The sequence below is a fragment of the Phymastichus coffea genome, unplaced genomic scaffold (assembly GCF_024137745.1).
Source record: "Phymastichus coffea isolate CEN01 unplaced genomic scaffold, Cenicafe_Pcof_1.1 PCOF00005, whole genome shotgun sequence".
In the NCBI taxonomy this organism is placed as follows: domain Eukaryota; kingdom Metazoa; phylum Arthropoda; class Insecta; order Hymenoptera; family Eulophidae; genus Phymastichus; species Phymastichus coffea.
The window spans coordinates 869,210-893,973 of record NW_026706816.1 but is presented as its reverse complement, the minus strand read 5'-3'; the positions used below and the strand labels follow the sequence as shown (position 1 = coordinate 893,973).

Here is a 24,764-nt window from a genome sequence, read left to right as displayed (position 1 = left end):
GGAGAGATTTCATCGAAAATTCGAGAGACATTCGCGAATTTTGAGAAATGAGTTTTATTAATTTACAAGTAAATAACCATTAATATTAAGTTTTTATGTCATTCGCAGTCCTACCAACTCAAGAAAAAAAGAACTAGCCCGAAATGTTAAGCCCGCGAAGTTTAAATTGAAAATTCACCTTACTTTTTGCCCACAGTAGTACGCCTATTCATTATTTTCTCATTTCAATCTTAAATATTTTCACAACTCATTCATTTCATACTCACACGCTCACTCAATTCCACACTCACACACTAAGTCTAATACGCATTATTCTTTATAAAATTCAAATGTTCGTTATACAAGTCACATTATAAAAAGAATATCGATTAGTTTGACTCTCGTATAGTTCATTTTTACAAAACTAACTGAAATACGCATTGCAGCTATAAAATCTTATCAATCGTTACATTTTTTATATTCCAAAAAATATCGGTTATTTTGTCATTTTGGTTTATTCTATTTCGCGCGAACGGCCCTTTCGTTTCTAACTCAATATTTTCCAATTTAAATAATTCGAAAGTCAACGGATCGTATTTACAGGCGGCTCACGCTAAATCAGATTACTTATCTCTGAATTCGTTGAATCCACGCCAATAGTGATCATGGAGAAATTCTTCTTCGATGGTGGAACATACTCCAACTATCCAATTGTCTCCTTGATCCGACAGAATGCAGCAAACACTATTTTAGGACTACCCGTCTTCTTCTACCATGGAATAGTACGGAGCCCTCTGCATCTGTTGTTGCTTCGGCGGCGGGAAACAGAGTCTGCCGCGCTCCGCGGCCCGAGCAGCTCCTTCAGCCAGCCTTGGCATGAAGTCGCTCGCGAGACCGCATCGAGCGAGCCATCGATCTTATCGATTCGTCACAAACAGGAAAACGTCGCAGGGGGCCATATCCGGTGAATATGGTGCCTGAAGCATGATTGTGCTTTTATTTTTTGCCAAAAGAGTTCGACACAAGCAACTATGTGTGAACAAGTGCATTATCGTGATGCAAAATCCATGAATTGTTTTCCCACAATTCCGGACCTTTTTTTGTATTGCTTTTCGCAAACGGCGCATAACTTCAAGGTATTACTCTTTATTGACCGTACGACCTTGTGGTAAGAACTCTTGATGTACTACGCCATGATAATCAAAGAAATCAGTGAGCAAAATCTTGACATTTGATCAAACTTGACGTGCTTTTTTCGGTAATGGTTCTTGGCTTTATCACGCTCGCCATAACCACAGCGAAGGAGCGAGTCGCGGGAGAGAGAGAGAGCGAGCCAGACAGAACCGGCTATATCAGCCAGGGCGCCGTCACAATTTCTGTTTCTCGCCTAACGCCTCTATTGGTCATTCGCGAAGCTCTGGATTTTCTCTCTCACAAGGAAGCGTACCTAACCCTCCACGTCCGATTTCACTGCAATTTGGATATGTTATAGTTTATTAAAAAATAAAAGATACGTAAATTTTTTTATTGGCAGAGAAAGTTTTCTATGGTGACAGCGAACCTCGAAAAGAACCCCTCAGAGCAGTTTTCTGTCAATATTTTTGGTTTCACTTAATATTTTTCAATGAAACAAAATGGAGAAAATTTGCTTAAGAAAAATTAACTGACTTTCATTTCGTTTCAATGAAAACTATTGTTTGAAATTAAAAATATTGATAGAAAACTGCTCTGAAGGCTGATTTTCGAGGGTGAAGTTGTTTTCTAACAAAGTGTTGAAACATTACATATTTTACAATGTTTATTTTTTATTACACGAATATAAAAATGTTTGGTTACTAAATAGTTTAGTTTTGCTTATTTTCTTCGCAACATCAATGGAAGAATGGTAAAAATTATTCACAACATCGGTCAGGTGGTCTTATATTTTCGTATTATAAATATGAAAACTCACGGAAATTAATAATTAATATAAAAATAGTAAATTCTAACCTTTGATGCCAAATGTATGAAGTTTGGTGCTTTATTTATAAACTCCAGATGTCATTCCATTTGAGTTCTAAAGATTTTTTAGGTTTGTAATCTTTGGCATTTTTTTTCAGTGTAGATTTTAATATTGACATTGTCTCTTGCATTCAATAATTTATTTAACATGAACCGAATACTCCACAAAGTTGATGGTTTCAACTTTTTACTTAATTCGATGAAATACACAACTAATTTTCTTTTTTATGAGTTTGACAAGGAATGCTTGTGATCACTTTTCCAATTCATACATGTTTCATAGACTAGGTTGTATCTATCTGCAGATTTCGTCGATAATGTTTCTATGTTTATTTTAAATTTGGCCTCTTCATCAAAATCTCTGAATATCAGTGACTTCTCTTCATCTACAGATTTGCTAGATGAATAAGAATGATCCATTTTGCATTTAACGCTTCTTGTAATTTACGCCTGCTGAAAAACTTACTAATCACTTTCACTGACATTTGACTGCTTCGAGGTTATAAGTATCAAATCAACAATCACTGCAGCGGCAAGCGGAAGCCATTATTTTTGCTTCCGCTTATTACAGAGATTGTGCTTATTGTTCACCAGTGCAAAATATTGAACTTTCTGCATTGAAACCTATGCAGAATATCGGCCATGGTAAGGAGAAAGTTAATTTATCTGATGCTCCTTTAAAAATATATAGATAATCTAATATCATATCACAGTGATGAAGACAATTGTACTCTGCATTTGATTGGGCTTAAGACCGATGCATATTTATAAAGCAGCCATATTAAAAATTTATATTAGAAAATACACTCTTGGTCTAAATTCTTTACCCATCAAAACACAGAATCACTAAAATTTCTAAGTTTTATATCTTAGTTGGAAATTAACTTACAGAATCCATCGGGGATTCATTTGAAAAGTCTTTCCAAATTATTTCAAAATATATGACGCAATTACTTAAATTAATTTTTCCTTAATCTTATCATTTTTTTTATATATGCTTTATTAACACTTATTTTACAAAGGTTATTTAGTTTATATACATGGAGAAAGAAAAAAAAACCAAGATATTATACATTACTCATAATAGTAATAATAATAAAAGGTGAGAAAAAGGGTACAGATGTAAATGAGCATTGTACATTGTATTTTTACAATTCTACGCACTGTCATTCTTTTATATTACATTTCATAAGAAATTTATAAACTATATACATAGATTTGCCATTAGATTGACAAAGTAAACATGTCATGTCTAATGGTAGGTACAGTTTCATTTTGAGCAGGACTGTATCATGCTTTTACACTCGTTGTTACGTAAAAGGCATTGCCATACAACGTGATTGTGATTCTATGCCTCTTGTCCGTATTCGTAGCTAGGGTCATTAATACCTTTAATTTTGGCTAGAGACTCTTTTAAACTATTGTGATTACTGCGACTACGACAGACCGTTACAATATAATCGCAGCTGTGTGCTTGTCTCGCAAATCAGGGTCGTACTGTTTCAGTATGATACAAGAGGGGGACAAAAAGAAGGAAAAAAAAGTTTTGCCAAAGTAATTTTTTTTTTATTTTTCAACATAATCTCCTTGAAGGTCGATACATTTTATTAAACGGCCTTCCAGTTTTTTTAAGCCATCAGAAAAATATGATTTCTGAAAACACTCAAAATAGGCATTTGTTTCGGCGATGACTTCTCCATTCGACGTGAATCGTTGTCCGGCAAGCCATTTTTTGAGGTTAGGAAATAAGAAAAAGTCACTGGGAGCCAAATCAGGCGAATATAGTGGATTGTCAATTAATTCGAACTTTAAATCGTTAATTTTTGCCATCGAAACTGCACACGTGTGAACTCGAGGATTGTCTTGAAGAAAGAGGCATTTTTTTTATTCAAGTTAGAACGTTTTTCTCTGATTTTTTCTTTCAGCTAACCTAATAATGACGCATAATATTGTCCGGTGATCATCTGGCCCTTTTCCAAGTAGTCGATGTAGATGATTCCATACGCATCCCAGAAAACCGTGGCCATAATCATCCCAGCTAACTTTACTGTCTTTGCCTTTTTGGGGGCTGGTTCTCCTGCGGTAATCCATTGTTTGGACAGTTCTTTGGTTTTAGGAGTGTAGTGGTGTACCGATGTTTCGTCTACAGTTACGAGTCGACGCCAAAAGTCTTCCGGATTACGACGTATGTAATGTATGCCAAAAGAGCCTCAGATGTGACCACGCGGGTTCGTTTGTTTTCAACAGTAAGCAAACGCGGCACCCATCTTGCTGATATTTTTTTCATCCCCAATTTTTCATGCAAAATTGAAATGATTGTACTCTTTGATACCCCTGTGCGCCTCAACTAATTCTCGCAATTTTAATCTTCTATCGCTCAATACCATATCGTGGATTTTGTTGACCATTTCGGGCGTACTTGCTTCTACGGAGTGTCTTAAACACAAGGGCAGACTTGCCATGAACGGCGTTCAACTCAACTGTGATTTCTTTTGGTTTAAGGCCTTTCAAATGAAAATGTTTTATCATCGCTCGAAACTCTGTTTTTTCCATTTTTCAAATAAACCAATAACTTTTTGTTCAACCAAAGCTTACAAAAAAACGACTTAATAAATCAAGCTGAAACTTTGTAAGTTATCTAGTTAGTAGTATTGCTTGCCAAAAACATCATAATTTAAGCGTGACGAGCACCACGAAATCAAAAAGCGCTTCGATGCTGTGTACGGTGACTCTTCTCCTTCGATGGCGACCGTTAAAAATTGGTTTAACGAGTTTCAACGTGATCGCACGTCGATTTTTGAAGAGCCACGTCCAGGTGCTCCGAAAACGGCTACCACGGAGGATAACGTGACAAAAATTCATGATCTCGTATTGGCAGGTCGACGATTGAAGGTGCGCGAGATAGCTAAGATCGTAGGCATCTCAAAAGATCGCGTGCGTCATGTCCTGCATGAAATTTTGAGCATGAGAAAGCTGTCGGCGCAATGCGTGCCACGTTTGCTCACTCCGGACAACAAACGCAACCGTGAGACAACTTCAGAGCAATGTCTGACGCTGTTTAAGCGCAATCCGAAGGAGTTTCTCCGTCGTTTTATGACAGTCGACGAAACATGGATCCACTGGTATACACCAGAGACCAAGGAACAGTCGAAACAGTGGACTTTACCCGGCGAAGGTGCTCCGAAGAAGGCGAAGACTGCTCCATCGGCCGGAAAGGTGATGGCCACCGTTTTCTGGGATTCACAAGGTGTGATCTACATTGACTACCTGGAGAGGGGCAAAACGGTTACAGGGCTGTACTATGTCGAATTATTGGGCCGATTCGACGTCGAATTGCAGAAAAAACGGCCCCATTTGGCGAAGAAAAAAGTACTCTTCCACCATGACAACGCACCGGCTCACACCTCCGCGGTCGCCATGGCCAAATTGGTCGAATTAGGCTACGAACTGCTGCCCCATCCACCGTATTCTCCAGATTTAGCCCCGTGCGACTTCTTTTTGTTTCCAAACTTGAAAAAGTCACTCGCCGGGCAGAAATTTGAGTCGAATGAGGAGGTAATCGCTGCCACGGAAGCCTACTTTTCAGACCTCGAGGAAACGTATTTTTCAAACGGGTTAAAGAAGTTGGAGCATCGCTGGGTCAAGTGTATCCAACAAAAAGGAGACTATATTGAAAAATAAAACGCCACTTTTCCAAAATTTTCGTTTTTCTTTTGTAGGCTAAGTACTTATCGGACCAACCTCGTAGTTAGTTTAATTTAGCAACGAAACGTTGCTGAATATAATTAAAATTAAGTGATTTTCCATCTATCGCTTTTCCCTTCTTTCCATCATTACAAAATTTATCATTTAAAAAAGTAAAGTGTTCGAGTTAGGATGGGTCATAGCGACCCATTCCAGAATGGTAGAAGAGCAACAATGATTTGTCAAGCATGCATTTATCACAACCGTTATCTTCATGATTCGCATAAGCACAAATGAAAGGAATTCTTTTGTTGATATATGAGATTCATTATCTGTAATTCTTCTTCCGTCTTACAATCTCCCCTTTATTAAATAGTTATACATAGTTTTGCATACAGTTATACTATCGAGTTAAAAGTACGAACCAGTCACAGTTATAGCCTTCACTACAGGTTTCCCGTCTACCTTCTTTAAGCTATAATGTCAATAAATATAATTAAATTACACTTCCGGTCAAAAGTTTAAGATCACCATTAAAAATCAATCCAAATCATTACTCGAGACTTTCCTGATAGTTGTCTCAAAATTTGATTTTTAAAATCTGTATATATTTTGTATCTTCTTATTATCTATTTTTTTTTCTTTATTTTAAGTAATAACTTTTTATGAATTTTTTATCCAAGAAATTTGTTTCTTGAAACATGATTCATAAAAATATTTATCGCTGTATTTCCTGCAAGATTTCGAATTTCTTACTTTACATTCTAAGCAATATGATCCTTTGGTTCCTTTTGCAAGTATATGCTTTGTCAATGAAACTCTTTGTAAATAACATAAGTTGATAAAATTCGAAAAAAGTCCGGAACCAAAGACCAGCCAAGGTATTCCCTAAAGGGTTTTGTACGCTATACTTGAATCTGAGCTCAGAAATACTCCATCACCCTCAATTTTCAAGATATTCTAAACTAAAAGCATCAAAAATACGTTTTTGTGTTGGTTTCAGACTCTGTAGCTTGGTAAAGATATTTTTTTTTGCAAACTTAATAACGATATCTTACAGATTTTCACTCTTCGAAACATACTCCTTATTCTTTTCAACGTTTTCGCAAATGTCATTTAAACAGAGGAAAGTTTCGCTGAAAGATAATAGTGGTAAATGCAGCGTGAAACAGGGTTAGTGGATTAAGGAACTCGGGATATAATAGTCGGGGGTTATTGCAGGGTACAGGGGTCTTAGGTTGAAGTAGTTGGGACGTAAACGGCTGAGATTTTTGCCAAGCAGGGTAAACTGTACTTTGGTTAAGGTACTTAGGATATTATTTTATTTTTCAGCGGAGATTATCTTTTAACGAAACTTTCCTTTGCTTAAATGACATTTACGAAAATACCAATTTATCATATTTCAATGTATCATAATAAATAATATTCGTAATAAATAATATTGAACTGTCGGAATAAATAATAATGAAAAATGATGCGTGCGTTTTGAAAAAAAAGTTATTTCACAAAGTAATAAGGGTTGAAAAACAACAAAAAAACATATTTTTGACGCTTTTAGGTTAGAATATCTCGAACTTAGGGTGATAGAACAATTCTGAACATACAAGGGAACCACCCCAACCCGACCTCACCGATTTAAATGATTTTGGGATATGTTGTAGTACTTGAAAAAAAATTAGATAAGTTTTTTTTTTATCGGCCCATAAGGGCTTTTAAGAGGTGAAATCCACCCTGAAAATCCACCCCTAAAATCAGTTTTTTCAATATTTCTCAGCATCAAATGAATATTTTTCAGTAAACTCAACGTTAAAAAATTTCTTATAAAAAGGCGCTTTTAAGGACATAACATTTATACTGAAGGGTTACAAACCCCTTTTTAATAGGGGTAAATACATTACTTTTTGTACTGTTTTACGACATGTAATATAGTAAATCAGCTCGAGTGATTTAAAAATCGCACTGATAATGAGAAAATACCAAAATCAAATTAACGTGTTGCCGGATTTCAAAAAAAATATATTTAAGGGGTGTTTCACCCCCTAGAAACCACCCCCGTCAAACTATCAGCAGGTTAATCCACCTAACCCTGGGATAAACAAGTTTAGTCGTTTGTTAGATCTTGAAATAATTTAATCCTATGCATGAGCGAGCTACCTCAACTAACCAACCTGCCTCTAACCCACCAAACCCCCATAAACTACCCTTACCCAACCAAATGTAGGCTAATAGGCCTTACTTTGGGAGAATTGAGTTTATCAGTTGCTTTTTCTTAAAATAATTGATTTCTACACCGTATGTGGGGTATCCCATTTTCTTTTTTATAAAATATATCTGTAGTTTAAACATAATTGATGACAAATAAAAATATGTTTTATACATTTTATTTTAATAGTACCAAAATGGCGAGAAATATCTCTTAAAAATAAACACGAGAATAACACGAGGTCTAATTATTATTTATAGATCTATACATATATATTTATATTCGTATATAGATACATAAATATATTAACGTAAGAGCCATCGTACGCGGTACTACATATATTTTGATTTTTCATAATAATTTTCATCTTTTTCTTTTTTTTATTTATGGGTAAATTAAAATGTATCCTTCAACGAATTCCTTACAGAAATGATAATCATCAAAAAAATGTTTGAGACATAATGTTCTTTTATACCAACCACACCGTATTATAGCAGCATTTTTACATGCGTCTACTTCGCAATGTATATTGCAAGAATCTCCAAAACTAAAATCAACAGGGTTATCTGTTTTAGCTGGTTTTTGAGCAATGTAGCCGCTTTTATACCAAGCGTATTTAAAAATATTTGTATATCTTGGTGAAGAAAGCTGGTTATGGACAAGAGACTGCATTTTTATGATGTTATTTCTTAAATGTAGATTGATTTCATAGTCCATCAAAATTACTTGATCTGATAAACGTCGAATGAAGTTTTTCCAGATACGAAATCCATAAACATCGAGTGGTTGGATGTTCCCTGTTGTTCCTGTGGGAATTTTTTTTATATTAACAATTTTGTTTGTCGGCATCGTTTCCTTTACAGCTTTATCGCAATGTCCACTCCAAGAGTCGAGTAAAAGTACAGATTGAGGTCCAACATTTGGGTAAAAAACTTCTTTCAACCAAATTTTAAAATGATCTAAAATAAAAAAATTTCAAAATTCTTTATGTCATTGCATTATAATAAACAAAAATATACTAACTTGTTAATTTTCCAGATTTAGATGCTTCCACATGCACATTTTCTGGTCTAAATAATGAAGATTCCACTATGGGACCGAATTGACCACTTTTTTCTTTTAATACTATAATAAAAAGTGGTGATAAAAGTTTGTCTGTTGCTGATGTAGTTGGCTAAATTGTATAACTGTGCGTTGTCGATGAAACCGACTGTACCAGACATTGCACTTGCTTTTCTCCTTCAACTGCTAATGTTCTTCTCGAGTGCATTTCTAATTTGAAACCACTCTGATCTGAAGTATAAAAGTTTGCAATGCCGATTTCTGGTGTACATGATTTAACATCAGCTACAAAAACATCAGCATTAGTTTGTAGTTCTTCTTTACTTTCTAATGTTTTTTTGGTGATAAATTTATTTATTTTTCTCGATAACTCGAGCTGATTTACTATATTACACGTCGTAAAACAGTACAAAAAATAGTGTATTTACCCCTATTAAAAAGGGGGTTGCAGCCCTTCGGTAGAAATGTTATGTCCTTAAAAGCGCCTCTTTAAAAGAAATTTTTTAACATTAAGTTTACTAAAAAATATTCATTTGATGCTGAGAAATATTGAAAAAACTGATTTTAGGGGTGGATTTTCAGGGTGGATTTCACCCCTTAAAAGCCCTTATAGGCCGATAAAAAAAAACACGTATCTAATTCTTTTTCAAGTACTACAACATATCCCAAAATCATTCAAATCGGTGAGGTTGGCTTGGGGTGGTTTCCTTGTTAGATCTGGAATCAGTGCACGAAATTCCCTCGGAAATACCATATCAGGTCTTGTTGAGAACGCGAAAGAAAAAGAGAAATCGGGAAACGCGCGCGCTTGTAAATCGATCAGAGAAAACCCGGTACCGAGGTTAGAGTCTGATGCCGAGATCAGAGCCGTAGCCTATTAAGAATGCCTACTTCGGAAAATCACGTGCGCGAAAGACTCGGGACATATGCGCAAAAGATGCGAAACATATGCGCTGAAGACGCGGCTGTTCTCGAGGACCACCCGTGGACCCATCCGTAATGCGAGCGAAAACATTTTTAAGGAACAAGAGAGGGTTGTTATGGTCGAACGAACGATAGTGCGAATATTCATGTAAATTGCATGCGTTTTAGAAATTTAAGTATTTTATGTCAATTAACCACTAAAATGTACGCGTTTGGCAAACCTCAAGAAAACGAGACGACGAGACTGAACGACGAATTGAGCGTGTGCTGACTCGGTTTTTACTCTCTCGTAACTCTACCTCTGCGTATGGACGTGCACGAGTGCATCATAGCGTCATCGTTACCGTGATACCCAACTTTAGCTTCGAGGAGTCGAATCTTCAAAGGCTATTGATCTGACGAGGGAGATAATCTCCCGGGCATTGCAGGTCACAAAAAACAGAAGGGATAGCATATGGCTAACCTGTGGACCGGTCGGGCAGCAGAGAGGGAGATAAATAGAGAGAGAGAGTGAGAATCAGTCATGGAGAAAAAGGAAAGCCAAGCGAAAAAAAATAGGGTAGTGCAAGAGTGCGTGTTCTCGGGGCCCGAAGCGAGGCGGGGCCTACTAAAGATCAGCGGCGGGGGTGGTCGAAAGACCCTTACGTACTTCGTGCATGAAGACTTTCAGTTAGTTCTGTTTCAGACTGCGACCTGACTGGAACAACAAAAAAGAAAGAAAGGTCCGTCTAGTTTGTTGCTCGAAGGTGGCGATTCAGTTTTTCTTGTTCTGTTTTAAAGTTTTATTCGGCGTCATTCTCTGTATAAAAGCTATCGTTCATTTTCATGTGCACGATATAAAAAAAAAAAAAAAAAAAAAAAAAAAGATTTATCTCGATTAAATTCATTTTGTCGTTTGAAATCTTATCCTGCTCAACCTCACCCTTAACAGGTCTCTAGGTCTGAAAAAAGTCTTTTATCACGCGATTTTTATTAAACTGTACAGTGTTCCATAAAACAATTGCATATGTCATAGAAGTTGTATTATGGATGGATTATTTGCATTATAATGTTCCATGTCAGAGACAGCATTTAATGCTAATGAATATGAATTTAAAATTATATTACCTATTGATTGATGCTCGCGGCCAAAAATGAATTAAGAAAAGAGGAAAAGTTAACGTTTTTCGATCATACAGGATATGGATGTATGATTCAGACTACTCTTGTCCTACTCAAGAAATTTTTCGGGCAATCACCTAATTTGTTGCACGTGTGTTAACCCTTTCAGGGGCTTAACCTTTTCAGAATACTAGCACCCTATTTTTACTCAGTTTTTTTTCTATAGCTTGAATAATCTGAGCTTTAGTCGCTTTAATCTTTTTTGTTTGAACACTGGATGCTTGGGGAACAGGTTTCTTACGTCAAAATTCAGTAGCATTATATATAATTCTTTATAAATAATTAACAAACAAAAAAAGGAGAGATTTTTAATGAAATTCGGTTTTGATCTCATTTTACGACTAAATTTGCTGATATTTGGTATACGCTGGTTTTCAAGATCACTGATTACGAATCCAGTATCAGATTTTGGAAATTTAAAATGGCGGATCCAATTTGGCGGCTTCGTCGCAAGAAAAGGTCACAAAATTCAATTATTTCAGCTAGTATTGCCTGCACATGGGTTTTCGAAGTCACTGATTACGAATCCAGTATCAGATTTTGAAAATTTAAAATGGCGGATCCAATATGGCTGCCTGATTGTAAGGAAAATCTAAAAAAATTCAATTATTTAAGCTGGTATCTATATAGAGATTTTTGAAGGTGCTGAATACAGCCTGATTGTAAGGAAAATTCACAAAATTATGTTATCTTAGCTGTTATCATTTGTTTTTGAGGTCGCTGATGATGAAATCAGTCTTGGGTGTAGAAAACTCAAAACGGTGGTTCAAAAATGGTGGTAAAGGTTTCATAAAATGTACTTATTATTATGTATTTCTTTACGGCTAGATATTTAATTGTATCTGAATTATTCCAATAGGATGGATACAATTTTTTTTATGATGATTTTTAGTATACTAGAAAAAGAATATCTGAGAAAGAAAAAACAAGCTTTAATGTATGTAAAATTTTGTCCGTGTTAGAGATCACGTTTGAGTGGCGGGCTAACGATCATAATAGTGTGATGATAGTTTTCAGTTTGTCATATATTCCTATTTTATTAATTGAATAAAAGAGGCAAGCAATTTCGATAAATCAAGAAATTTTGGCCGTGTTAGAGATCACGTTTGAGTGACAGGCTAACGGTCAAAATAGTGTGATCATCGTTTTCACTTTGTGATATATTCCTATTTTATTAGATGAATAAAAGAGGCAAGTAGTTTCGATAAATCAAGAAATTATGGCCGTGTTAGAGGTCACGTTTGAGTGGCAGGCTAACGGTCAAAATAATATGATTATAGTTTTTACTTTGTGATATATTCCTATTTTATTAGATGAATAAAAGAGGCAAGTAGTTTCGATAAATCAAGAAATTATGGCCGTGTTAGAGATCACGTTTGAATGGCAGGCTAACGGTCAAAATAGTGTGATCCTAGTTATAACTTTGTATTGAATTTTCTTATTGATTAGTTGAATAAAAAAAAATAAATAATTTTGAATAAAAAATGAGTGATTCTGAAGAAGAATATGAAGGAGATCAAATCCCATCAGACGATGAATCTATCGATGGAAATGACATAAGCAATGAAGAAGGTTGTGATCTGAATGTAGAACTCTGGAAAACATTATGAGAATGATTCTCGTAGGTTCGAAAACAGTAAAATTTCATAAGATGAAACTTGGTCAAACCAATCTTTATCTTTCAGTAACTTACCTTTCACACAGAACGTTGAGCCAAAGAATATTCCTGATACTGTCAGAACACCTGGGGATATTTTCTTGATGCTCTTATCGGTAGAAAATATCGAAGACATGGTTCAACAAACAAATCTATATTATCAACAGAATAAAATTAAGAATGACGTTCCCGTGACTGCAGATGAGATAAAGAAATTTATTGGAGTGAACATAATGATGGGTGTCAAACGTTTACCGTCTTATCGTGATTATTGGTCTTCAAATCCTCAGTTGAATGATGCTTACATAAGCTCGTCAATGCCGGTTAAAAGATTCTCTTTTCTGCTTAATAATTTGCATTTGAATGATCAAACTAAAGAACCTAAAAAAGGAGAAGCTAATTTCAACAAATTATACAAAATAAGGCCATTTATTGACAGAATTTCTGAAACTTATATGCAATATTATGATCGAACCAGAGAGCAATCTATAGATGAGAGCATGGTAAAGTTCAAAGGCAGAAATACTATGAAACAATACATGCCTTAGAAACCTATAACACGAGGATATAAGATATGGGTAAGATCAGATATGAGTGGCTACGTATGTGAGTTTCAAATTTACACGGGAAAAATTAATAATGTTACTGAGAAAAATTTAGAAAATTTTGTAGAAAATTTTCTAGAATGCTGAAAACAAAATTAGCGACTCCTCAGACTCTACTATAAAAAAAATTATTTTCTAATTTCAAATGTTTCACCAGCCATATTGCATCCGCCATTTTCAATTTTGAAAATAGGAATTCAGATTCGTAATCAACGACCCCAAAAACCTAAGTATACAAATTTTAATTTATATAAGCTAATGTTTGAAAATTATGTACGCCATATTGGATCCGCCATTTTAAATTTTGAAAATCAGACTTCAGATTCATAATCAGCGACCCCGAAAACTCTTATAGACACTTTCATGTCTAGGATAAGTGCAGCTGAAAAATGTGCCCCTGAATGGGTTAAAGCACCATAGCTCACTTGTGCTATCGAGCTTCTGCCACAATCATCAATTATTATTGAATTCTTCATTTATGATCGCCATATGATTGGTTCATTAAAATTAGAAAGTGAAAATGCATTCAGAATTTCCAAAACATATTCTGACTACTGCATGATTTATTTTCAACCAGTATTCTCATACGAGTATGTACATTTATTCGGCCGTATTCATAAATATTACGTGCCAGCACCTATTGAACTTTGATTTGTACATTTTCATTTTATTAATTTCCGATGAATTAGTATAATGAAAAAAATGAAATAGCATTTCCGTGACTCTTGTAAGTGTCTAATGCTGGTTGGGAGTTTATAGTTTAATATCTTCGATATAATTATTAATAGTTATAAGTGCCAAGCTTACACAGTCAAACAACACACACCTACACTTCACACAATTTTATTCTGTATTTGACGCATCTACATCTACACGTTATCTTTTATTTAATAAAAGGGCTCATTTTTCAATTAAAATATATCTATCTTTCCTTTACCTTGAATTTTCCCGCTAGAAATTTGTTGTCTACAATAATTCGAACGAGCCGAAGAAAGGAGGCATGAAAGACAGAGTAAATATCAACATTGTTCTAATCCTATTGAGGTAAGCCACGAGCCGACCTCAAACACCGTATCTGAGCCTAGGGAAATTTCACTTCGAGAAAGTAAATGCGTGTTCTGTTTATTCTGCGAGATTAATAAACTGCCTTATTCGAATAGTCACGGTAAAATTTGATCGACTTACAACGTTGTCTTACAAACCCAACCCAACCCAACCAAGAGTGGCTTACCCCAATCAAGAGTGGCTTACCTTTGGGATTTAATTATTTAATAATGTAGCAGCATTAATTAAAATATAGCAGTGCCTGGCGTTCAAAATTAAGTATGGCTTATCTGAGCTGCTTTTTTCATTTTATATTTCATGATTAACGACTCAAATCGGTTATTCTTGGTTCTGTTTTTGAGCACAATCATTCATTTCTCCCTGAGAAATACAGTAACGCGGTAGGTTATTGTTGAAACACCACCACAATACAGTATTTCTCGTGTCATTTTGAAATGATCTATTTCACTTTGCAGAATATGTTTGCCTTGATGTGCGATTGTTTTATGAGGACGTCCTACATGACTACGACTTCACACGCCAATTCCTTTCTTAAATCTTTTCACTGTTGCAAAGACTGCACTGTAAAAAACATTTACCTTATCATAAATAATCACATATGAAAGTTCATGCTATTGCAATACAATAATGATAGATTTTTTTTCCGTTTGTTCAATCTTTTGACCCATTATATTATTCAATTCGATCACTACAAATGCTAACAATATATGTATGTTTCAATTTACGAATATTTATAAAAAGTCAAGCAAAAAGTATTATGAAAATATTTTTTTCTTTTAGGAATCGAAATATTTTTTCTTCATTATTTTTATAAAATACAACATACTTTTTGTTTAACATTGTTTCTTAGATTCCATAGTATATTAAATAAGAAATAATTTTTGAAAAATATATTTTTTTAAACCTTAGAACTTAATCAACAATGGACTTAAACATTATTTGAATTGAAATAATTATTTTAAAGTACTTTGAGCATACTTTGCAATGGTATTTATCTCGTTAGGATAACATAATTGTTCGCAGAGACGCAAAATTCCAAAGAAGCAATGAAAAATAGTGGACATTTACGAAACTTAAATACAATGTAGTAACAACTCAGAGTATTGTACGAAAAAATATAAGAGACGCTTTTTAAAATATGTGAACAGTGATTTAAAATGAGCTGTGGATGAGCCGTCTACTATGTATCATCTTTAAGATATAAAATTAAAAAATTTATATTTATTTTTGTTAGTGATGTTAAATATATGACCAGTAGTATACATTTTCACACTTACACGTATTTTTCTTAGTTTATTTATTACTCAGATTTTTTGTTTTTCAACATATATACATTTCATAATACCACACTAGTATTGAACAATATCTACACATTATTTATTGTCAGATGTCTGATCATTTGCACATCTTGATCATATAGTCGCGACTACAATTATTTTATGAACATACTTTTGATAATTAAAAATCTTGGATTTTTTAATAAAAAACCTTCAAATATATAAAAATATTATTACTATCTTTTCAATCACTATTTATTTATTTATTCGCCATTTGACTCTTGAGGAAAGACAACATGTTTATATTACGTTCTACTCGAATAACCAAAGTATTAACCAATCAAGTGATGTGATGTTTAATTTAAATTTATTCTTGAATATCATAACAAAAATCAGTAAAATACAGCGAACTATGAAGTAAGGAGATGAAGAGAACAATGGAGGAAAGAAGAAGAATGAGAGATTTGATTGATTTGATTAATCTTTATTAAACCATGAGGTAGGACCCCGTGTGGTTGGAAGAAATACAAAGTTGACAAAATATAATAGTAATAGTAACAATAGTAATATTGTAAGCGTACAAATGGCATGTTTTTTGTTTAGCAAAGCGGTTGTTGCGCGACAGTAGGCAAATCTTGTTGATACATAGAAGTACAAGGCGGCGCAAATGTACGTGTATAGACTTAAGCTAATTGTATAATCTAGGAATTACAGCTAAGGGAACCTCAGAGAGGTGCGCGCGAGCTTAATCTAAGAAACTTAAATTTAACGCAGTGGGGAGGGTGTATTTACAGTTTTAATTGGAGGGAGAGATTTGGTCCATCAGTCAGGAATCCATAATGCAAATATCTGCCGCCCACCAGTAGATATGAGGGGTTAGGGGCGAACGCAGAGACATTATACGGCCGTGAGATATGGGGTAGGTAAGCAAGGGCGGCTGTATTTGTCATTTGCTCCTGGGCAACCCGGATAGAGAATCTGTCGATTTCAAGGAGTAAAAGGAGCTCAAATAACCAGTACTTGAATTCAGTGAGTCGTTCCGAGGAAAAAGAGGCAATGCAAGCTGGTTTAGGAGATCCATACCTCTGATTGCAAATGATCTCTTCCAGGACTCAGTGCGTGGAGCGCGAAAATGGAAGGCTGCGGGGACATTGCGGATAGAGCGGCGAGCGATAGTGAGTTGATTTAGTAGTGATAAGTGGCCGGTCAGATACGACAGACCATTGTTGCAAACGATCTTATAAAATAATTTTGCGAGGGCGAGTTGACGTGTCGATGATATTGTGTAGCAGGGCATTTTAATCGCCTCTGCGGCTCGAAAAAGGCAATAAAAATTGCGATTTATTGCCCAGGCATGAGAGCCACAGTCGGCGAATACCCTGCAATGTGAGTTTGCACTCCGAGAAGGAAAACAAGATGAGTAAGGCAGAGAATCAGCAGAGCGAAAAAAGTAGGTGTTATATGTACCAGAGAGAGAGAGAGAGAGAGAGAGAGAGAGAGAGTGAGAGAGAGAGAGAGAGAGAGCGAGAGAGAGAGAGAGAGAGAGCGAGAGAGAGAGAGAGAGAGAGAGCGAGAGAGAGAGAGAGAAAGAGAGAGAGAGAGAGCAGAGCGAGAGAGAGAGAGAGAGAGCGAGAGAGAGAGAGAGAGAGAGAGAGAGAGAGAGAGAGAATAAGCTTTATTAAGCCGTGGGGTATAACCCCGTAGGCTATGAGCAGAATACAATGCAGAGAGACAGAGAGAGAGAGAGAGAGAGAGAGTACGGGATAGTTGCTCGTCGGACTTGTCAGCTGAAACGAGAGAAAAAGAGAGAACGAGTAGGTTGGTGCAGAATGTGCACTCAACCATTGGCGAAGAAATTATGCAAGTTTGAGCCGGTCAGCAACAAGAGTGCACGGAGGCCGCGAGAGCTGTAATAAGCACTTTTACCAAATGTTTATGTGTTTGTCAGACGTCTTCATCGGAGACTCGATGCTCTAATCATGAAAGCTGAGAAACTAGGTCACGCCTGACTACGAGACAGAGAGAGAGAGAGAGAGTTTTATCTGAGACAAATAGGAAGTCGTTCCGACACTACATTCCAGAACATCACCTTCATACGCAACTCATGGGGCCTGCCAGCTATATCGCCATCAATCCAAGTAAGAGAAGAACGTTGTATAAAACCATAATCTCAGTACGCCTGAACACCAGAGATCATTGCCGCTTACTATTTGCAATGGACCATTATCCAGCGGCATCGGCAGCTGTGAGCTCTCTCTCTCTCTCTCTCTCTCTCTCTCTCTCTCTCTCTGTATATATATACGAGGTGTGATCAAAAAGTAAGGTGAATTTTGAAATTTAGCGGGCTACGTCCGTTCGATCTTCGACTTTTTTATTTCGTTATGTCGGTACACTCGTCTAGAACATACGTTCCAAATTTCAGCTTTGTAGTATGTTTGGTTTGTTTGTGAGAGGCATCAAGGTTAGAAGTGTTTTGCGTGCTCCACGATTTGCTGCTGTCTAAAAACATGGATCAAAGAGTTTGCATTAAATTTTGTGTGAAAAATGGAATCAAATGTTCCAAAACACTTGAAATGCTGAAAGTGGCATACGGAGAGTCTACTTGAAGCCAAAAAAATGTTTACAAGTGGTATAAACTCTTCCAAGAAGGCCGAGAAGACACCGACGACGAACCTCGTTCTGGACGCCCCAGCACATCAACAACTGATGAGAATGTTGAAGAAGTGAAGAAAATAGTGTTGGGAAATCGTCGAATTACCATTAGAGAAATTGCTGATGATATTGGCACCTTATTTGGTTCGTGCCAATCAATTTTGACGAGTGTTTTAGACATGAGACGTGTGTCAGCGAAGTTTGTTCCGAAATTGCTCAATTTCGACCAAAAGAAACGTCGCATGAGCATCGCCCAAGAGCTACTGAATGACGTCAACGATGATCCAGATTTACTCAACAGGGTTATAACAGGTGACGAAACATGGGTATACGGTTATGACGTCGAGACTAAGACTCAATCGTCCCAGTGGAGGCATTCTGGATCACAAAGACTAAAAAAAGCACGCCAAGTTCGATCAAATGTAAAGGTTTTGCTTACAGTTTTCTTTGACTGCAAGGGCGTGGTGCATCATGAGTTCTTGCCACAGGGTAGAACAGTAAATAAGGAATATTACCTGCAAGTTATGCGCAATTTGCGCGAAGCAATCCGCCAGAAACGTCCGAATTTGTGGAAAAATAAAAATTGGCTTTTGCACCATGATAACGCCCCTGCTCACACATCGTTGCTTGTGCGCGAATTTTTGGCTAAAACCAACACAGTAACGATGCCACAGGCACCGTATTCCCCAGATCTGGCCCCCTGTGACTTCTTCTTGTTCCCAAAACTGAAGAGGCCCATGAAAGAACGGCGTTTTGCCACGATTGAGGAGATAAAGACGGCATCGAAGGATGAACTAAACAAGATCACAAAAAATGATTTTTTGAAATGCTTTGAGGATTGGAAAAAGCGTTGGCACAAGTGCATTATATTCGAGGGGGATTACTTTGAAAGAGATAAAATAAAAATTGATGAATAAATAAATATTTTTTGAGAAAAATAAAAATTCACCTTACTTTTTGATCACACCTCGTATATCTTCCAACCTTACAAGATCCGTGACTAGTAGTTACGCGGTGGTGTAATGATCGATGAATATGAGTGCTGTCGAACCGCTTTGAAACACAAGCAGTCAGCCAGCAGCATAGAGAACGAGACAACCGTTTGGCAATTCAGTACACCGCTGGCTTTCATTTCATGTTAAATTTTGTGACGAAACAATGAAATAATTCGCCAATCAGCGTAGGTGAAATCAAGATTATCAGTAAATTTAAAAGCACTTTAAATTGTCTATACTATGTTATATTGTATATCTTACATGCCCTGCATATATGACATGATGCACTTATTAAATTTACGATGACCAAAACATTGACACTTCTTTACTTTTAAAAGAAAAAATCATAGGCTATTCTGACTATTTTTTAAAAAAAAGTTTAATAATATCTTCATTCAGACAATTTTTATGCTCAAATAAAGAAACTTCTTGTTTAATGAAAAAAACTTCAGTTGAATCTCTTAAAAAGAAAATTTTAAATATTAAAAACCAGATTTTGCAAATAGTCCATTCTGGTTTTTGCAAATGCAGAACTAATTGAACAAATCAATATTTGTAACACAGTTTTCTTATTTTTGTTTTAGTTATTATAAAATCAAAACGTTATAGAATTAATTCATTATTCACCTTGCTGCCACGTTCATTGAATATAATTTCAACATCAAGGATGGGTCCATATTGCTGAAACAGAAAAATACACGAATAATTAATATAACTATATGAAGAATTTGCATTTTATGCATAAAATATAAAACGTTATTACTAATAAATATATATTGCATAATATCTAATACAAAAAGTATTAATTAATAGAAAATGATGAGTAATCAAAATGTACGGAATATACAAGAGAGTCTTGAGAAAGTTTATGAAAAAGCGTTAAATTACGAAAGAGCGGCTTATGTATGGAGCTCAGATCAAGAAAATAACTTTAAATAAAATTAGAAACGTGTTATGATGTGTATGGATATTTCTATGTTAAGTGGAATCACTTGATTTTATACGTGTTGATGGTACTCAATTGGTAAATAGATCGCGTACTCGTAAGAAAGTTTCCCGGTTCTGTAGAAACCGATACAGTCGCGGAGACAGTACATAGAGGACGACTACTAAGCTGTATTTGTTGTTCATACTTTTTTATTTTTCATATTTGATGAGTGAAAATTGCTTCTATATGCTTAAAAATGATGCACGCATCCGACTAAATAATCCACAATAGATTTTTCACATGCCTTAAAGCTTCACTGCTCGTGCTATCTTACGTCTTTGTCATCTATGATCAAGTTAATAAAATTAAACATACAATTGATTGATTATTTAATTGATGTAGTAAAAAAGTTTGACAGTGAAAAATTTTACACTTAGAGAATAATTAATAGAATAAATTTGAAAAAATATCATAATTATAAATATAATTTTTAACACTTATATTTTCTCTTTGATAATTTCCAAGATAAATTATGAAGGGATCTAAGATCAAATCCCAGCAATGACTACATAAGGTTACTCAATAATTCGTAATATTATGCCATTGCATAAACCTTCATTTATATTAATATTTCTTATGAGCAGGACAATATAGTATTTTTTTGTAATAAGATATAAATAATATATATGGAGTTAGACAGGGAGGATTTAAAGTATTTAAATATTATTTTATCCACGTAATCACCATTAGTACAATTTTCAATGTTGTTAATATCAGTATATCTACATTTTGTAATTAGATAAAGTAAATTGGTAACTTATTTATTAATTTCATCTACAATACTTTTCCGTTACAAAATAGCACTTTTACTAATTTCTCTAAATTATTTTTCGATTATCAGTTTACCAAATACACTGATCACTCAATTACGGCTTTTTCCAAGTATACATGTTTCTGGAAGGTACAAATTATCATCTTTATTATTGAAGATTCCATTACCCACATCTAACAAGAGTTGCATATTCAATTTTATTTAATAGAACTCTTATATTTTGTGTAAGAGTATTTATTGAAATGCTTCCACTTTTCACTATACTCAAATAAAAAATTTAATACTTATACTTATTATACCTAATAAAATATTTAAAGTTGCCTATAATCTTCTTTTAAAATCATGATTTAACCATCGTAAGTAAAATCAATATTCATATCTTGTAATGTTCTATTAACTATTCTATGGAATGTCTTGGCACTATTGCAGTTTTATTCCAAATAAAAACAAAAGTTTTTTTAATTTTCTTTCATATATTTGAGTTTGAAACTTGAATAAAACTCGTGAAACCGTAGAAATGGTAAACCAAATGTTTTGTGCACTATTTTTCCATTAGATGACAAAGTTGCAACAATTCTAGTAAAGACCACTGAACAGACTTCTATATATTTCATCGACAAATTATATACTGTTATATCTATAAAAGTTCTTCCAGATCCTCCCAGACTATTAATATATTTACACTTATGTTGCTGATGAGAATCGGAATCATTTTTACGTGGAAGATAATCTATAATTTCTTTTTGCTGATTATATCATTGTTCGTATTGCTGCTCGCCGTTTTCTCCTACTTATACTATATTATTCTCTTCAAGTGAAACGACATAAATATCTATCTGAATGTTTCATTCTGAGGAAATTCGCTAAACTTCTACTTTTATTTATTAATAAAATATTTATATTAAAATATACCCTTTTATATGGTTCTTTCGTGAAAATCTTCTGACATAGCATACATATTTAAATTCATTACATAATTCTTCTGGATGCAACGGATGATAGTGTACAAGAAAACGAACAAATATCCGACATAGCTATTGCGGCATCTTTCACACTTTCACTTGTTTCATTACACGTTTCCTTTTGTTATCATTTTCTATGAGTCCTGCAGCTAAAAATACAGTAGAAAATGAAGATAGAAGAGTAGCATCTACTCATTTTAAAGAATCGAAACTTGTCACTCTTTTACTTATAACAATAACTACTATACGTGAAATAGTTCAAATTTAGTCGGTCTAAATAATATATCCTCCCGAAAACGTTGAATTGTTCTTTTTTTAAGGTACCGATTGTGTAGTTTTTGTTACATTATTTTTCATATAAGTATAGTGACACGAGGTATCCTTATATAATATTCTCTAGCATTTGTATTTTGGAATGTGACGGAGAATCTCGGCTAGGCCGATCTCGTCCGTTTGGCTCTCGCAAATGTCCGTGCGCCGCGCCAGGCTGAGAGTGTGTACGTTTGGCACACACACTCATGCTTGGACCTTTTGTTTGCGAGGTGCTGAACACGGGCTGAGCTAACGACTGGAGCGATGCAGATGGCGCAGAAGAAGAGAGAAAGAGAGAGAGAGCGCGCTCGAATTGCGGATCGCAGCGGAAAATTCGGAGAGTCTCTGCTAAGCGATAAGCAGAGGAAGTCGCGCGCGCGGATAAAACCGACGGCTACGGTTTTTCAAAGTTGGCCTCGTGACCTCGTCGACGATCGTTCGTTTTGGAGACACGCCCGGTGCGCGGACGAGCATTGGAGCGTGAGGCTGGGTCGCGCCCAGCCGTGCCCCGAAGTATACCCGGCACCGGTGCGTGTGAGTTACCGGTGAGGTGCGCGGGTGCGCGAGCGAGTAGTCAGGACGTGCTGTAGTCCAGAACGATAAAGAGGCGGCGAAGACAACAGCAACAACAATCAACGAGCGAGTTGCGGGTGAGGCAGCAGTATTGGGGAGCGAACGAGAGGACGAGAAGGAGGAAGATAGCGACGACAAAGGAAAATACCAGCGAGACGGTCAGCGAGGAGCACACCAGTGACGTCACGGTGCAGAGCGCTCCAGCCGTCGGAGAGGCTGAAGGTCGAGGTCGGTGCCGTATTTTTCTCTTGTCTCTCTCTCTTGCATGTTTGGACGTCAGTCTATGGCTGGTAGCACAGCAGACCTGCTGGCTACCCGTTGATAGTCTATCAGCGAAAAGTGTTTGTCGGGCGTTTGTTATAATATTTAGTTTTTATAAGGGAATCGACAGGCTGACCAGCCACTGATTCACCTTCGCGTTCGCGTTTGTTATTGTGCCGCTCGTAGTGTGTAACTCCGAGGTTGCCGTATTGTAATCGTTTGTTGACAATTAAAAGATTAGCGTATTAATCCGCTGTTGTGTTTATTCGCCGCTGTATCACTCCTCATCCCGACTTCGAATCTGTGCGTTTAACGTGTTTATGCTCGACGCGTTATTCAGTCGTGGGAACGTCTTTTGCTTCCCGAATCCCCGAATAAATAATTTGTGCGGACGGTCGCGAGCAACCCAGACGGGTACGGCCGGAATTCTCCGTTACAGGAAATATAATTTAAAGTAATCTAATAGCATACTGCTTGATTGATACAAATAAATTTCAATATCATCCACATCTTCAAGAATCACAATGTTTTATTTATGAGATAAATGTATGGAAAATTTCATGATAAAATGACTTACCATTGCAATGGTTTATTTGATATTTGGTAAGCAGCTTCTTTAGGGTCAATATATGGAGCTATTACGAAATTTATACTTTCAACATGATCAATAATTCTTTCTTTATTTTGTTCAGATGTATGGAATTCTGCGCTTTATAAATATATTTATATATGTACGAGGTCTGTCCGGTAAGTACAAGGCCAACCTTTATATTTCCATGCTGGCGTTATTCTTCATCATCGGACAAGTGGTATCCTTCAAATTAATCTACTTTTTGAAACAGTTCTAAAATTTACTTTTAGGGATGGCCTTCAGTACGCTCATTACTGATCATAGTTTTCATCGCTTATCAGGCCGAAGCAAGCTATTGAACTTCAGTAGCTGATGTCTACAGATTAGGGAGTTTGGGGTGTCACTGAATCTGAATTTGTGATCAGGTTTTTAAAATTCAAGATGACGATCTAAAGATGAATGCATTTTTGCTATCGAGTGGACAATAAAGTACTCACATTTTGAATCTCTCTAACTTTTTATCTAAAAGACGCACATTAAAAAATAAAACACATTTAGTTAAAGTTTCTTAAAGAGCAACGAAAAAAAATTACATTCGGTTATCGAAAAAGTTATTTTTTTACTTCGACTAAAACCGGGTTTTTTTAAATATTAAAAGATAAAGTTTCCTTTACATTTAAACTGATTTTTTCACCATGAGACTAGGCAGATTTTTTGAAAACGACTTATTTTTATAATGGCATTAAGAAAAAAAAATTATATGGCAGTTTTTTTTTAAAATTAACCAAAAATTAAAATATTCCATTTTTTCGCATAAGTTATATACATAGTACAGAAAAATAGTTCAGTCAACAGTTGCTCAATACGAAGGGGGCCATATTTTGGTGACGTTAAATTTTATCTTGAACATGATAGGTCAAGGTCATTCCAAGGTCAATGTTTTTTTTAAATAGGAAACCTTACTTTTATCTCGGATTCGGATTCTGCATTAAATTCTACTTTTAAATCATGTAATATGTGTGGGGTCCAAATGACCTCTACTCCACCCCCCAAAGATATT

At 35.5% G+C, this 24,764-nt stretch overlaps 1 protein-coding gene across 2 annotated transcripts in view; it reads right to left on the bottom strand.

Annotated features, from left to right (window-relative positions):
- LOC131667681 (RNA binding protein fox-1 homolog 2) overlaps nt 1-24,764 on the bottom strand; it is a 796,162-nt gene that overhangs the window by 544,403 nt on the left and 226,995 nt on the right. For both annotated transcript variants that reach the window (XM_058941279.1, XM_058941288.1), the window contains exon 4: nt 19,893-19,946. In XM_058941279.1, coding sequence (XP_058797262.1) covers nt 19,893-19,946 — 54 coding nt within the window. The remainder of the gene's footprint in view (nt 1-19,892; nt 19,947-24,764) is intronic.